The 16,300-nt window shown below is 71.2% G+C and overlaps 1 protein-coding gene across 1 annotated transcript in view; it reads left to right on the forward strand.

Moving 5' to 3' along the window:
• Positions 1-13,167: 13,167 nt before the first annotated feature.
• Positions 13,168-16,300, forward strand: part of SKI (SKI proto-oncogene) — a 53,727-nt gene continuing 50,594 nt past the window's right edge. Inside the window, exons 1-3 of the mRNA XM_045858722.1 lie at positions 13,168-13,222; positions 13,647-14,043; positions 14,140-14,324. Of these exons, the coding sequence (XP_045714678.1) occupies positions 13,168-13,222; positions 13,647-14,043; positions 14,140-14,324 (637 nt within the window). The remainder of the gene's footprint in view (positions 13,223-13,646; positions 14,044-14,139; positions 14,325-16,300) is intronic.

The raw sequence follows: 16,300 nt of genomic DNA on the forward strand, positions 1-16,300 counted from the left end.
GACTTCCAGGAGGAGCGGCGCCAGGCCAGCCCAAGGCCGAGCGAGGCCCTACCAGGCCTCAGATGGCCAGTGCGCGCGCAGCTCTCGGGCCGTGCTGGGGAGCTGCGGGGGCAGCTGGGTGAGGAGCTGCTGCTGCTCCTGAGCAGGGCTGGGCGCAGACAGTGGGGGCCTCGGCGCCCCAGCCTCTCTGGGCCACTCCCACCCTCCGTGCCTCCCCCCTGCAGATGCCCATCGCCCGTTCCCCAAAGGAGGGAGAGGCCCCAGATGGGCCCAGGACGCGGGCCCGGTGGGGGGGCAAGTGCCCCAGGATGCGCCGGCCGAAGCCTCTGACACAGGACAGGGGCACCCAATCTCCTCTGGCCTTGGCCGCCCCAAAGGGCCTCCTTTTGCTTGGCTACCAAGGGAGGGGACCCCAGGCCAGGCCTGTACCGGCTGGTGGAACAGCCGCCCTGGGGGCCCGGCACCCCGGGGAGGGCAGGCCGGAGCAACCCGTAAGTCATCCGGGGGGTCTCTCCTCTCCGGTTTCACCCGGCTGCGGAGGACTCCCATCCCCCACCAGCCCAGGGACCCGCCGCCTGGGGCCCTTCCTTGCAGAGCAGAGCTGGGGCCACCCTGAGCCGGGCACAGCAGGTGCCAGGGCCCGTCAGGAAGCCCCCGATCCCCTCCGCCAATGCTTTCCGACAGCTGCCGCCCCGCCCCAGGCCTCCCGGGGACCTCCTGGCGGGGGGGCCCCTGCAGCCCCGCCCCCTCCCACTGGGGTCAGTGAGATGCGGGGCCCTGGTGGGGCCGCAGGGACTCGAGACGTCGAACTCGATTAAAAGGCTCCAGTTTGCTGAGCCATCGGCTGCAGCGACAGGCAGCAGAGCTTTGTGGGAGAATAGTTTCTGGCTGGGACTGGGATCGGCACCGTGGAACCCTGTTTTCACAAGACAGAATCCGAGTTTGCCCAGAATCTGCCAGCGTTTCCCGGGAGGCCCCCCTCCCCACCCAGCAGTGTCTGTGGGGTCAGGGGCGTCGGGCCCCACCCTCCGGCCTCGGAGCCGCCTGCCCGGTGCTGGGCCCTCACCGTGTGCTCTGGCCTCGCCCGCCATCCGGAGGGGATGAGCCCGCTCCCCGAGCCCCGCAAGGCGCCCGGCCCAGACTTGGGGTGGTGTGAGCAGCCGGCCGGTCAGGGCCCCTTCCCTCCCCCTCGAAGGGGCGGGTGTCTGGGCTCCTGACAGACCCAGGGCCGGGGCAGGAGTGGCACCCGGCCCCTGTGGCGGGCGGGGCCCAGCGCTGCCTCCGACGCCGCAGCAGGGCCCACTCGGAGCTGGCGGGGGCGAGCTAGGCCCCTCTTCGCTTCCCCACACCCTTCTGTGATTTTGGGGGGTCGGTTCTGCCACCTGGCAGCAGGCCCGGGCCCTTCCGGTCTTCGAGGGAAACCCCAGCAGGCACATGCCGTCCGCTCAGAGGGGGTGGGCGGCGAGCCCCCACGCAGGGTGCCCTGCCTGTGCCAACTGCGGAGCGGGGATGGCCCCCCGGAGCCCGGCCGTCCGTCCGATGCCCGCCTGCGTGTGCCCAGCCGGCCAGCCCGCCCGGAGCCCAGCGGCGGCGCTTGTGGTCGTGAGCGCGCCGAGCGGACGGGCGGCTGGGAAACAGCGGAGGGTGGGAGGGCAGCGGAGCCCCGGGCAGGGCCCACCCGGCCCCGGCGGTGCAGGAGTGGGGGCGCCTGCTCACCCTGCAGATGGGGGGGCCTCGATGGCCGGGACCGCCAGGGGTCAGCAGGTTAAAGCCAAGGGCGGCCCAGCCTCCAGCCGCAGCCCCCGGAGCCCGGAAGCCCCGGGGCAGCAGGGAGGGTCGGCGGGAGAGACGGTGCCTCGTCTCCAAGCCCCTCCCACCCCCACTGTCTCCTCTCCGCCGCCCTCCCTCCCCCAGCCACGCCGTCCTTCCTCTGTCCCCACGTCCCCAGCTCAGGTGCTGCCCTCGCTGGTCTCCTCCCCCGAGTGGAGGCTCCTGAGGACCCTGGGGCTCTGCTCTGGCACCCCCCCCCCACCCCACCCCACCCCACCCACCCCACCCCACCCCACCCCTAACAAGCCAAGGAGCCTCTCCGGCGCCTCCCTCCACCCATCACCCTCCTGGGTTCTCCCGCCCACGAGTGGGACTGCAGGGCTGGCGGGGGGGCTGACTTCCCAGGAGGCCAAGCCTGCACTCTGCCCCCCACAGTGACCCCCAGCCTTGGGGTGTGGGGGGGGCGTCTGGGGGGCCAGTCAGCCAATCCCGAGGGAGAGGGAGACCAGCCCGGGCCATGTCCGGAAGGGATGTGTGTCCCCCCAAACCCACGCTCCCTGGGGACCTGTGCGAGCGACCTCACTTGGAAACAGGGTCTGTGCAGGAGGAGTCACGTTAAGCTGAGGCCATGCTAGGTCAGGGGGGCCCTGACTCCAGTATGCAGGGTCCTCCTTCATCCGAAGAGGACGGCTGGACACAGGCAGAGGTTGGGGTGATGAGGCGACAAGCCAAGGGGCGCCCGCAGCCACCAGATGCTGAAGAGGCAGGAGGGAGCCCCCCTGGACCTCCGGGAGGGGGCTCGGACCCCCTCCTGTGCGCAGCCCCGGGACGCCTCACCGGGGCCCTGGGGCTTCTCCCAGCCGGCGCCCCCAGTGCAGCCTGAAGGCCGTGTGCGGCCAGGGTAGGGGCAGCTGGGACTCCCGGGCCCATGTCCCTGGCCCCTGTGTCCGGCTGACCATCTCCCCAGCAGGGGGGGGCGGGGTGTGGCTGAAAGCGGCCCCCCAGAGGGCGAGGGCAGCTCAGCCTCACACCCATATGTGTCTGCTGGCTGGGGAGGCCCCCCAAGTCTCAGCCCCAGGGGAGCGGCTTTGCCCCACCCACCAACTCTGGAGGCAGGGCCCCACTTCCTGAGATGCCCCTGTCCCTGCACCTTCTGGGCACCCCCACCTTGAGCCCCGGGGGTCACTCCCAACTCTAGGCGAGGGGTGTCTGCGGGGAAAGCTCTGTCCCCCGCCCTGGGGGCCCCCTCAGCACGGAGGGGCTGTCCCCGTCCTGCGGGACCTGCTGTGACCTGAGCAGCCCTCAGGGCAAGGTCCCCTCCAGAGGAGCCCCTGGGCCTCAGCGGTGGCCACCCTCAGGGCCTCCCCCCGTCCCCTCCCCCTTTCCTCACGAGGGCACAGCAGCCACAGCCCCGCCCAGCGCCCAGCCGGACACAGAGCCCGGGTCAGGGGTCAGCTGACGTGGTCGACCTCCTTGGCAGAGGGAGGGAAGGCCTGTGGGGCAGGGGGGAGGGGACCAGCGGGGGAGGGGCCGCTGCCTCCCACCCTGTCCCAGGGGCCGTGCTCCCGGGGTCAGGTCACCTGCCTCTGCTCTGCGTGACGTCTGTCCGGTTTCACGGGGAAATAACTGACACCCACTGCTGCCTAAGGCGCGTGTTCAAGCCACACAGCAGGGGTCGCACCCACGGACGGCACGTGGCCCAGGCCGGCCAGGCACGCGGCCCCACACGGAATCGTAAACCACGCGGAACGCCGTGGGGCTGTTCTGCGATTACCGGCCGCACAGGTGTCTTCCAGGTAGCCCTGGCCCCCCCTCTCCCCCAGTGCAGCCCGGAGACGCCCGAAGGTGCGCGCCCTGCCGGAGGCTTCAGGTGCAGCGCCCTCTCCCGCGGAGACAATAGAAGGAACAGGCTTTCTCCTGCCCCGGCCGGTGCGGCTCGGTCGGCCGGAGCCTCGTCTGGGAACCGCAGGGTCCCAGGTCCCAGGGCTGGTCGGTCGGGTGCCTGAGCCACCGAGTGTCTCATACCGACGTGTGTGTCTCTCCCCTCCCCGGCCTTGCTCCCTCTCTAATACTGATAAATGCATCTTCGGGCAAGGAGTAAGAAAAGGGCTGTTCCCCTTACGATGAGAACCCTCGGGATCTGCCTCTGAATCTCCCTGGGGCCCCGAGGGCCCAGGCCCGTCGGCCTGGGACAGTGTGAGGGACGCCGGCCCTGGGGGAGGGTCTCTGGAAGACTGTCGTTCGGCCTGGGGGGCAGGGGGTGGGCAGCTCTCTGCCCGGGCACCCCTTGGCCTCGAGCCCGGGCCCACCCAGGAGGCAGGAGCCTCGCAGGGGCCACCAGGCCCCACCGGCCCCTGTCGCCCTGGCCTGAGGCCCCGAGGTGGCTGCTGGGCTGCCTCCCCAGCCTGGCAACAGCTCCAGGCCACTACCCGAGGCCTCTCCGTCACGGACAGGCACCTTCCAGCCACCATCTGGCCCCTCAGAGGAGGGGGGCCGTGGAGGAGGAGTCACAGGAAGCTGGAGAACCCCCAGAGGGGAGCTGGGAAGGGGGCAGTGGAGGCCGAGGGGGCTGGGCCCGGGGACACTCGACGCGGGGGGCCAGTCTCCGTAGCACGCCCCCCGCAGGCAACAGGCACCTCCCCAGCCGCCACGTCCCAGGCCCCCGACCCTGCTCCATGGCGTGGAGCCCCCAGGTGGAGCTGGGGAGGGCCCACCGGTGGGGGGGGGGCCCCAGGGGTCCTGCCACGAGGCCTGGGACGGCCCAGCGGTACGTCTCCCTGCTGCCACCCCCTTCCTCCGTGGCCTGGGCTTCTCCGTGGCCAGACTCCCATCCCACAACGCCGGTCAGGCCCACCGCTGGCCACACCTCCCAGGCCCCACACCGCTGAGCCGGGCAGTCCTGGGGCCACAGAGTGCGGGGTGGGCCCTGCACTCCCCTCTCTCACTCAGCCTGGCCCTGACCACCCACCCCTTCATGGAGGGCGGGGCAGGAAGCCCAGGCCTGAGCAGCCCCCCTGGACTCGCGGCTCCAGCTGGCCGGTGACCCCAAGGCCCTGCCGGGGCTCCAGAGGTGGAGGCAGGTGCCGGCCCCCGTTCCTCGGAAGCAAACCAGGCCGCAGACGTGGAGGCTGTGCCAGGGCCTGAGCGGGCGAGCCCCGGGCCTGCCGGCTGGTTTCCCCCCACGCCCTGCCCGGTGGGCTGCCCAGGGGCCTGGCCAGGGGCTTGCCCACCAGGCTGACGCCCAGCGCCCCCACCGGCCGCCCCGCACCCAGCCCTGCAGGCAGGTGTGGGCTGGTGGAAGCCCGGCCTCTCCTTGTGAGCCAGGCTCAGTGAGCCCCAGCGGCCTTGTGTGGGGGTCAGGGTCAGAGGGCAAGGCACGTGCTGGACTCTGGGGGCAGCCTCTCCACCTGGGAGCAGCGGGTAAGGCCGGCTCCTCCCAGCCCCTGCGCCCAGCGCCCCCACTGGCTGCCCCACCAGCTCCCCCCGCCCCCGGGGGAGAGGGCCGTCCCAACCCGACTGCACCCAGGCCCATCCTCGCGCTCGGCCTCTGCCACAGTCCGTCCCCTCACCGGGCCGGCACCCGGGCTGCCGACCTGCAGCCGGCCACTGTGGCCGGTCCCCCTCTGGGGTCCCCAGGCCTGGGTGGTGCTGGTCCCGCAGGCGCCACAAGCCTGTGCCTGGCTCGTGGGAGACCCTGACGGGAGCCGCCCAGATCAGCGGTCCCCTCAGCCACCAGCTCCCTCGTGGGACCAGCCCCGGGGCAGTCGGGGCTCCCACACGAGCCGCCGGTCGGTCCTCCCCGTGGGGCGAGAGCGCCGGACACCGGCCCGGGGAGCCGGGCGCCCACCGAGTGCCCAGGCAGGGTGCGGCTGGGACCTCAGCCGGCCCTGGGCTTCAGGCCGGCCCCACAGCCGGGGGGACACAGGGCCCCGGATGCTTGTCACAGTCCCCTTCTTTGAGGCCCAGAGCCCGGGCCCCGAGAACCACCCAGCCTGCCCAGGACTCGGTGGGTGCAGGCCCCGGGGTGCACCCCCTCCACCCCAGTCCCCGCTGCCCAGCGCTTCCAGGACCCGCGAGGACCAGGCCGCCCGGTGAGCTCCCCCTAGTGGCAGGGGCCGGCCCACAGGCACGGTTGGTCAGCCCCGGGGGCTGGAACCCTGTTTGGGGACCCCCCCTGCCCTGCCCGGCCCCACACCAGGGCTTCGCCCCTGCTCCCGCTTCCGGGTGGTTCCGCACTCGTGTTGGGGCCGCTGAGCTGCAGGCGGCCGTTCCGTTCACAACTGTGTGGGATGTGTGCACGCGTGTGCAGGTGTGTTCCTGTGACATGTATGTGTTCGTTCATGTGGTGTGTGCATGTGCAGTCATGTTTGTGTAGCGTGTGCGGGTGTTTGTGCACACACCCACGTGTGTTCGCATGTTGCATGTGGGGTGTGGGTGTGCAGATGTGTTCATGTGTGTTCGGATGTTTGTGCTTGTATGTGTGCACGTGTGGGCGTGTTCATGTGATGTGTGGGTGGGTTTGTGAGTGCACACTCACGTGGCATGTGTGCATGCGTGTGCGCAGGTGCCTCGCGTGCCTGCCGCAGCGCTGGAGCCCGAGCGCTCTCCTGACCCAGGAGGGTCCCCCAGGGGACCCCGAGGCTGCAGCCACAGAGTCCGACACCCAGGTCAGACCTCCGGCCCTTCGGCTGCAAAGCTCTGGCTCACGGGAGTGGGTGGCCCAACGGCTCGCTGGGGTCTGGGCCCTGCAGTCCCCTGGAGTGGCTGGCCCCCCGACCCCCGACCTGCTTTCTTCCTCTCAACTCTGCCCTCTCCCACCCTCGATGCCCCCCCCCCCCGGCCGGCAGATCGCAACCCAAACCCACTGTCAACGCAGCCCCACAGTTGCCCGCCCGCTCTTCCAAGTTAGACATCACTCTCGGGGACGGGAGCCCGCTGGGCAGCGCGTGGCCTGAAGGCGGACGGCCTGTGGCGGGCGCGGTGTGGGGGCCAGCGCCAGGCCCCGGCCGAGGGAGCCCTCCCTGCAGCATCTGTGGGCTGCCGGGTGTGGGGCTGGGTGACCGGCGGGCCCCCGAGCCCGTCCGCCCTGCCAGCCGCCGGCCCCGCCCTTGGACGTTGCCTGTTTGCCTGACCCCTGCACTTCGGCCAGAGTGGGCAGGACAGCAGGCCGCAGGTCCCCGGGCAGTCGGGGGGGGCGCCCGGGGGCTGTTGGCCGTCACTCCGGCCCTCCGCCAGGCTGGGGGTGGGACTGGGAACAAAACGTGCAGAAAAATAGCCTCATGTGTTTCGAATCGATTCCTCCCTCGGCCTCAGGGTTCCCAGCACGGGAGAGGAGGCACAGGCGCTGTGCGCTGCGCTTTCCTCCCCACCCTGTAGGGGGCGCCCCACTCCAGCCTGCCGCCGTGGCCATGACACTGGGGTCCCTGGGGCTCGGAGCTGCGCCCCCCAAGCCTCCCCCCAGGTCCCCAGGGGTGAACAACAGGCTCCCACCACTGCCCCCTTCCTTCCTCGCGCGGGGTCCATCTGCGTGGACCCTGCTGCCTGGACGCCCGCCTGTGGCCCCTCTCCTCCTCATCAGGAGCCCCGGGACATCTGCTCCCCGCCGCCTCCCTCTGGCTTGCTCTCCCGACGTGCCCCCACCTCGGCTGGCATTTCGGGTCTGCAGGCACCGGGGCACGGGGGGCCTCTCCCCGTGCCGGTGCCGGCTGCAGGGCAGCCGTTGGGCGACCGGGTGAGACCAGCTCCATTCCCCTGGTGGGGGTCCCACCCTTGGCGCTGCCCCTCAGGCAGGGGCCCTGCTGGGGCGGGGCGCACGGGAAGCCCAAGCTCCGCCCCGGAGGGCGAGGAAGAAGGGGCAGGGGCAGGGGCTGCGGCCCGGGCCTCACACGGACTCCCCAGGAGAAGGGGGGGCCGAGGCTGCCTGGGGGTGACGGTGACGAGCCAGGCCCCGAGTCCCCCTCCTGCCTTCTTCCTGCTTTCCGCGGGACCTCGTCAGGGCGGGTGTTCAACGTGACGGGCCACGGCCACCTCTCTGCTGGGGCTGCCTGCACTCGGGGGGCCGGGGGGCGGGGAGGCCCCCGGAGCTCTGACGAGCCTCCCCGCCCTGCAAGCGCCGCGGTGTGGGGCTCCGGAGCGGGGCCGCCCACCTGCCGCCTCGTGCCCAGGCCTGCGCGTGTGCCCGCCCGTGTCAGAGCGGGGCGAGTTGGGACTTCGCGCCCGAAATCCTGCAGAAAGGCAGGAATGTGAGCCTCGCCACCCCCCTCGGGAGCGGAGTCCGCGGCCAGGGAGGCCTCTGCTCGGGTCTGCTTTGCCCTTCTGGGTGGCGGCAGGGTGGTGTGTGCCTCCCCACCCCGACCTCCAGCCTGGCCCACACCCGGGGGGCTCCAGCCCCCGCCCCGAGAGCTCCACAACCCTGCGTGCTCTCTGACCTTCGACCCCAGACCACGTCTGATTCCAGGCCAGGGCGGCGGGGGTGGAGCGGCAGTTTATTTAGTCACGAGGGGTGGTGGGAGGGGCAGGCCCCCTGCGGGGACGGGACCCCAGCACCCACAGGCAGGGTGGCAGGCCTCCACAAGCCCTCGCGACCGGGCGGGTCCCAGCTCCCCGGGCGGCGGTCGCCCCTGCGAGGCTCCGTCTCCCATCCGAGCCCGCAGCAGAGCCGGCACCCAGGGGTGGGGCGCCTCTCCAGCAGCGGGGACCCAGGGTGCAGGCAGCCCTCCCATCGCATCCCGGTCGGCGGTGGCCCTCCAGCCCGGAGTGACCCGTCCCTGGTGCAGGCTGAGGGCCGGGGCAGGAAAGCGTGGCCCAGCCAGAGGCACAGCCTGGTGACCCACTTCGAGGGACCTGGGCCCGGAGGGGGGCTACGGCCCCCACCCCACCCCGGTTCAGCAGCCAGGTCACAGCGGAGGCTGGGAGGGTGCGGCCGCAGCGGACCGGCGTGCCCGGCCAACGGCCTCCACCGAGGGGCCAGATGCCGCGGGCGCCGAGGCCCTGTCGGCACAACTGCCACCTCTCTGAGCCCCAGCCACGGTCACCACTTTGACGCAGACGCTGGCAGGAGTGTCCGACCGAGTGGCGTCCCTGGGTCACCCTGGGAGAAGGAGCGCTGTCCTGGGCCACACAGTAAACACACACACACTGACGAACGCTGACGGGCAGGAACACGGTTGTGAGTAAAGTCACGGTGTCCTGTCGGGCCGCGTTCACAGCCACCCTGGGCACCGACTGGCCGAGGGCAGTGCCCGGGGCACCGCTGCCTAGGGGCTCCCCAGGCCAGCAGGCCAGCGGCCCCAGCAGCGCGTGCCGAGGCCTGGCGCCTCCCGCCCCCTCTCCCACTGCCGAGGCCTGTGGAGCTCCCTCACGGCGGCCGCGCGGCAGTGGGGGGGCGGGGGCGGCGCAGCCCCCAGGCCTGTGCCCTCCGCCGGCCGGCGCTGCAGCACAGCGGCTCCCAGGGGCGCCAGAACGAGGGCGCTGCGCGGAGGCCCCGCGCCGGGCGGCGGGGCGGGGAGGGGGCGTGCGCGGGAGCCTGCGGCGGCGGGCCTGTGCCTCCAGGCCTGGGCGGCAGGAAAGGGAGAGGTGACGTCATCGCTGCCTGGAATCTGCTGTTTGGAGGCGTCGCCATGGAGACCGGAAGGCTCAGGGTGGGTAAAAATAGCAAACCCAGGAGGGTGTAAGTTCCAAGAACGGAGTCTCTGTAAAGAAAGGGAGGCTGGGGCTTGTTCCTGGCGGGGCCGGGCCTCCGCGCGGCGGTCCGCGGGAGGGGCCTCGGGGTTTCGGGCTCCGCCGCTGCGCGCTGGCACGAGGCTTCCCTGTCCCCGCTGCCTGGGAGCTTTGTCCCCGAGCAGGGTGTGGCCAGTGTGGCAGGCCCGCGGCCGGGGACGCCTGGACGTCCGGAGCGCTAGGGCTTCCTTTGGGCGGGGCCGCGGGAGGTCAGCGCAGGAGGCCCTGGAGGCTCCCCCCACCGCCCCCCCCTCCCTGCCCGCCTCCCGCAGAAAGAGGAAGCCGGGCGGTGGGGCCATCCCCGGGCGCCCGGCCTCTGAGGGACTCCGCCCTGTCCACGACTCCTGAGAAAAGCCGCCCCCTGGGGATCTTCCTTCCAGGCGAGGAGGCGGCCGTCCTGCTGCCCACCGGCCCCCTCGAGAGGCCGGACACCCGAGGCTGGCCTGTGCCTTCCGTGGTGTCCTCTGGACGTCGACAGTGTCCCCGGGGGTGACCCTCGGTCTCAGGCCACAGAGACGGGGCAGGAGGCCCTGGGAGGCCGAGGACAGAGCGGGCAAGCCCAGTCCTGGGACCCCCAGCAGCTGCGCGGCGGGGTGCCCACCTCCAGAAGCAGCGCTGCCCTCTCCCCAAGGTGGCCCTTCCCTGGAGGCCTCTGCGCTGGCCAGAGTGGGGTCTGGTGGCTGGTCCTCCCCAGGGCATCAGTCCTGGCTGCAGTGTCCTTGCCCGGAACCCTGAGGGGACCCAGCACCCTCAGAGCAGCCGGGGGCACGGCGGGGGCGGGGGGTGCTGCCAGCAGGGGAAGCCCCCAGCATCGAGACAAGAAGAGCACCCCGACCTGAACAATGACTGTCAGCAGCAGCCCGCCCCCCGCCCCCGCCGCCGTGGCCCTGGGGACAGCAGCCTCCTCCCTGAGCCAGGCTAGCGCAGGCCTGGGTCTCCCTGCTGCCCCCTCCCCTGCCACCCCGGGGTGCCACTTCCTGGGGTGCCAGGAGGGAGCCCCGGTCCTCAGGGCGGTGGGGCGGGCACCTGGGTGGGGCAGCCTCCCACTCACACAGGGCGGGGGCTGGAGGGGGCCCTGGGAGTGCAGCCGGGACCCCGGGGTGTGTGGGGGCCGGCGCCCCGGAGAGGGAGAGGGGAGAGGGGAAGGGAGCCCCGAGCAGGGGGAGAGCTCGCGTGCCTTATGTAAGCCGGGTGAGCTCACCGCCACGCCTGCCAGCAGTGCGGGGTGGGGGGGGGGGCGGGCCGGGGCCGCCTCGAGCGAGCGGAGGGGCCTGGGGCCCCGTGCAGCCGGAGGGGCTGTGGGGCCTGCCCGTGGGGAGGGGGCACGGGCGTGGCCAGGCCTGCCCTGTTCCCCCCCTTCCCCACTGCAGCCAGACCCTGGCAGGCTCGAGAGGCCTAGAGCGAGGCCTCTTCCAAGTCACCCACGACCCTCCGGGGAGCCGCGGGAGCCTTGGAAGGGGGCACCGGCTGCCCTCCGCCCTCCCGCCTCCGGCCCTGCCCTGGTGCCCCAGCGACTGCCCGCGGGCTGCTCCGAGGGTGGCCTAAACCTCAAACCTTCCCCCTTCCTGCCACAGGCCCGGCCCCGCACCCCGCCATGCCATGCTCCTTCCCTCTGGGATGTGGTGTGTCGTCGTCCCCCGCCCGCCCCCCCCCCCCCGCCTCTGGGCAGGCCCCAGCCCGAGGCCAGCCTCCATCTCAAGAGGGGCAACCTCAGGCCCAGAGAGGGGAGGTGCGGCGGGGCTCCAGGCTGCTCTGCGGCCCAAGGCTCCCAGGGCGGTGCCCTGCAGGCCCGTGGGAACTGCCTCCCCGGTGCCGCTCTCTGGGGACGCCTGGCCCCTGCCTGGGCGCCGGCTCCTCTGGTCAGAACAGCCCCAGGCCGCTTACCACTCACTCGAGGGCCGGGAAAGTGCTGGGGCCCCTGACGCGGAAGGAGGACGGTGGAGTGACAGAGGCACCAGGGCCTGGGGGGCACGGGGCTGGGGACGGTGCAGCTGGCAGTGCGGGGCAGCCCCTGCTCCGGAGTCCTGTGCAGAGGGGAGGCAGCCAGGCGCGCAGTGGGCCCAAGGGAGTGGGGTGGGGCCGTGTCCTGGAGCGGGGCACTCTCGGGGGTGGGGGGGGAGGGGTGGGGGGGAGGGCACCACTCTGGCGGGGCTGGGTGGCTGGGAGGGGTGACCCCTCCATTAGACTGGAAGACGGACTGCATGGGGTCGGTGCTCAGATACCCCTGCCTCCCGCCACCCTGCGGTGGTGGCCGGGCCTCGCCTGGGCTCCCATCCCCTTGCCCTCAGCGGCATCTGGGCCGCCCTGAGCCTTAGCCTGTCCTGCTGTGCATGAGGGCGGCACCACCGCCCTCCAGGGCGCGCTGCGTGAGTTTGCCCGCACACCCAGCCACTGAGCCCGCTGCAGCCCTGAGCTCAGGCCCGGGGGCTGTCTTTGGAGGGGCAGGTGGGGACCTTGTTTGGGCAAGGACCTGCCCTGATGCCCCCACGGGGCCCCTGTGCTGGCCTGCTGGCGTCCAGTAGCGCCTAGGCTTCAGCCCAGCCCTGCCGCCTGCTGCCCCCCAACCCTCCTGCCCCTGATCCCTGATCTGCGGTGCTTTACACGTAGGACGGGGCTCTGGCCTTGGGTCCCGGCGGCCCCCGGGCTGCAGGGCGCAGGCAGGAGGCGGCCAGGCTTTGATCGGCAGGGTGTGGCCAGAGCCCTGGCGGGCCAGGGCCGACAGGGAGCACATTCCAGAGCAGCACAGGACGCTTCAGGGGACAGGGTCCCGCGGGCAGCCCGGGCGCCGGCTCTCTCCGAGCTACTCTGGGCTCGGCCCCGGCTGCAGTGGCCCCCCCCCGCCGAGGACACGTCCGCAGGGCCAGGCCAGCAGGCCCCTGGGCTGGGAGCCCCAGGCGAGCTGAGGCCTCCGTGTCCCTGCTGCCCCCACCCCCCACGCCCCCTGCTCTTGTTCCTGCTGCTGCTCCTCAACCCCAAGGCGCCCAGTTCCGGCCCCGCAGGGGCTGCGCGGGGGGCTCTGGGGCAGGGGCTCCAGAGTCAGCCTGGCCTCCCTGGCCCGGGGCCGGGGGCCTGGCGAGCCCCCTCCCATCCTGGCTGTGGGTCCAGAGACTGGTCAAGCAATCATCCGGCTCCCAGGACGGCCCAGTGTCCCGGCTGGGCCCCGAGAGGCCAGGCGGCGTGTTGGACTGGCAGTGCCACGAAGCTGTGGGGGCACTTGGACGGCTCCTCGTGGCATGGGACAGAGCCCCTTGTTTCTCGCTCTCCCTCCTCCAGGAACATGAGGGCGGCAGGCCCAGGGGGCGCTGCCAGCAGGGGCACACGGGAAGACTGAGGGGGCACAGAGTGGGCAGGCATCCACTGTCCGACCAGCGCCTCTGGCGGCGTGCTGGGGTCGCCCCTCTTCTCCCCCGGGTGACAGCAGTGGGACTCCTGCACCCAGGACCTGGCCCTGCTCTTGGCTTCCCAGGCGTCACCCCCACTGACCCTGCGAGGCCGGTCCTGGCTCTGTGCTGCGGGTGGGGACCCATGTGTGACGCCCCCAGCCGCCCCAGGCGGGCGGACGCACACCCTCAACCACTCGGGGCGGGTGGCCCTTCTGCGGGCCCCACGGCTGGCCCCACGGAAGGTTCCGTGGGGGGAGGGAGGGTCCCTCCCGGCCAGAATGGCCCGGAAGGAACAATGGGGAAGGTCAACCGAACTGACAGCAGCTCTTCTGGAAAACCAGCAGATGCAGGTCGGCACAAAGAAGAAACGACAAGGGCCCGGAGTTCCCGCACTCGGCAGAAACCGCTCCCTCGTGTTCCCACACGGGGACTGCGGACACGGGGACCGCGGGCTGCAGAGGTCTCAGCGCCGTGGCGGCCGCAGCGGAGTCCGGTCGCGGGTGTGTTCGTTGCCGTCCGGCCGCAACGCCACGCGAGTCCATTTTGATTCCCCCTCCCTGGACAGACGGCTCGTCCGAGTGCGCTGCGGCGACCCGGGCTGCGCTGTTTTGCGGGGAGAGTGTCCGTTTGTTTCCCTTTGTTATTTATTTTTAGTTTAGAGTCCCGGTTTGTTTGTTTTGATTCTTATCGAAGAAAGACACAGATTAGACAAGAACGGGGAGGGCCCAGAGGGTTAGCCCCCATGTGACCAGTCTGCAACGCCCCCCCCCTCAGCCCCTCCTGATGCTGGCCCCGCGCCACGGCCCCTCGGGCCTCCCGGAGGCCGCCTCTGCGGCTCGTCTCGCGTCTCCGACGACGTGCGTGTCTCTGCGTCGACCGGGTCCGGACGGGGCGCGCCGTCCGTCCAGGGCTCTCGCCCAGCACCCTCGCCCCCCCCCAGCCTTCTCCATCCTTCTTCCCCGACGAGGCCGCGGCACGTCCTCGCCCTGGCGGTTCAGACTACCCCCCCACTGGGCACCCGGGCCGGCCGGGAGCCCTGCTCGGACGCCCCCTTTGTCTCTCCGGAGCTCGCCGGCTCTGCCTCGCCCTCCACGGCTCTTGCCCGTCCCTGCAGCGCGCCCCGCTGCCCTCTCCTGGCTCTCTGGACGCCTGGACCTGGCCGGACACACCCGTAGCCCAGCCTCCGTCCTCCAGTCCTGGTCCGGCTGGTGCTCCCTGGGCTCCGCCTCCGTCCCCTTCACGGACCGAACAGCCCTTTTGCACGCAGCTCATCTGGTCGCCTCGACAGCCTGGTGCCCGCCCTGTTTCGGAAGGGGCCTGCATCCTACGTGGACCCCCGCCCGGCAGGGGCCACGCCAGCCCTGCTCACACGGCCGCCTCTCCTGCACCCGCCCCCCCCGCGGCTCTCCGGCACGGGGGAGCGGCCTTCCTGGCGCCTCTTCCCAAGACACTGTGAGATCCCCCCCACCCCGTGTCCCCTGGCCTGCGTGGCGAGGGACGAGGAAGGGGCAGCTCCGTGCCCTGGGGCTGGGAGCCGCAGCAGATGCTCCAGGTGTCCCGCTGTGTCCCTTCCGGCCCCCCGCAGGGCCCCCTTGGACGCACCCGTGGGCTCCCCCGGTGCCCAGCTCCCCAGAAACCCACACAGACCGTTCAGGAGTGCCCCCCGCACCCGGCACCGGACAGGTGACGCTCCCATGGGGCCCTTCCCCCCCCACACACAGGGACGCCCTCCCGCAGGGCTGCAGCGCCCGTCCCAGGTGGGGTGGCTGCTGTCTGCTCCTCAGATCACGTCTCGGGCTTTTCCGCTGTCCCGCCGACGCCCTTTGCCAAGACGAGATCCAGCCCGGGCCCTCACGCGGCGCTGAACCTCCCCAGCTGTCTGGTCTCCATTGGTCCAGAACATTCCGCAGCCGTTCCCCAACCACGTGGCCCTGACCCTTCGGAGGGCTCTGGGCCCGTCCTGCACAAAGTCCCTCTGTGTGGGCGGCCGAGGTTTCATCCCGGTCGGATGCAGGCTGCGCCTCTGTGGCAGGAGACCCGCAGGCGTGACGTGTGGGTGGCCACCGTGACGGTGGCGTCTGCCTGCGTCTCCCCGGGGCCTCACCCCTCTTCCCGCCGTGAGTAACGGGAGCTTTGTGGGAGGAACTTTGAAGCCATGCAAGTGGTCTGCTTCCCATCCAACTGCCCACTTACGAATGTGTTTATTGCAAAAAAACAGTCCTGGCTGGTGTGGCTCAGGGGATGGAGCACTGGCCTGCGAACCGAAGGATCGCCGGTTCGATTCCCAGTCGGGACACGCGTCTGGGTTGCGGTGGGGGTCCCCAGTAGGGGGCGTGCATGAGTGGGAAACGATCTCGTGTCCACGTTTCTCTCCCTCTTCTTCCCCCTCCCTCCTCTTCTCTCCAACAATACATAAATAAAATCTTTTAAAAATATTCAGATATGCTCGGACTTGTGGTTCCCTATTTTACCCCCCGTTACGATCCGTGAGCAGCAGAGTGGTCTCCGGCTGCCTGCCGGGGGGGCCCCCGGGGGAGGGGGGCTCCGTGTCCTTCTGGCCCCTCCCTGTTGTGCTTTAAGGCCTCCTCGACCTCCCGGCACAGTGACAGGTCTCAGACCTGCCGTGGACGTGCTCTGCCCACGCCCCGGGACCAGCATTTCTCCGAAGGGCTCCGGTTCCTTCCAGCAGAAGACGGACTTCAGAGCACGAGGGGGGGGGCTCTCGGGGGGCTCCCTGCCGCTGGGGTGTCGCCTCGCGCTGGGCAGGCCCACGGGCGGGGCAGAGGCCTGTGCGAACACACCCAGACCTGTAGCCCTTCTGTTTGCTCACAAACACCAACGTGCGTCCACCGAGAATTCCGGCCCCGCCCCGCCCGGCTCCTGTGTATATACCCCTCCCCGCGTGAGCTTCCGTCTGGGCGGCGGACACCCGGCTGCCCTCGCCTGCCCTGCGCCGCCTCCTCCGCTCAGTCCCGTCGGCAGCCGGTCTCCCCGCGCCGGCGGCTGTCCCCTCCCCCGAGGTGCCCCACGATCCGGCTCCTGGAGCCCGAGGGTGCACAGCACCCGCCTGGGCCCCGCCTCCCCCCCCGCCCGGCCCCCAGCCCGAGCCCCAGGATCGCCTCCCCGGGGAGCTGTGTGCACCCATCTTTGTGTCGAAGTCACATTCGGTGGAACGAGAAAATGAAGACAAAAGTCTTTTCTAAATTTTTATCAAGATCATGTTTCTTGAGAATTTTTTTTCAAATTTAAAGTTTGGGGATGATATCTTTTTTTAAAAACAGATTTTATTTTCAGAGAGCGGGGAAGGGAGGCGGAAAGAGAGGGAGAGACACAGATCAGTTGCCTCGTGCGCACCCCCGACCCGGGGGGACCTGACCTGCCACCCAGGCACGCGCCCCGCCTGGGGATCGAGCCGGCGACCTTTCGGT

This window comes from Phyllostomus hastatus, unplaced genomic scaffold (assembly GCF_019186645.2).
Source record: "Phyllostomus hastatus isolate PE091 unplaced genomic scaffold, TTU_PhHast_1.1 phas_scaffold_182, whole genome shotgun sequence".
Lineage (NCBI taxonomy): Eukaryota > Metazoa > Chordata > Mammalia > Chiroptera > Phyllostomidae > Phyllostomus > Phyllostomus hastatus.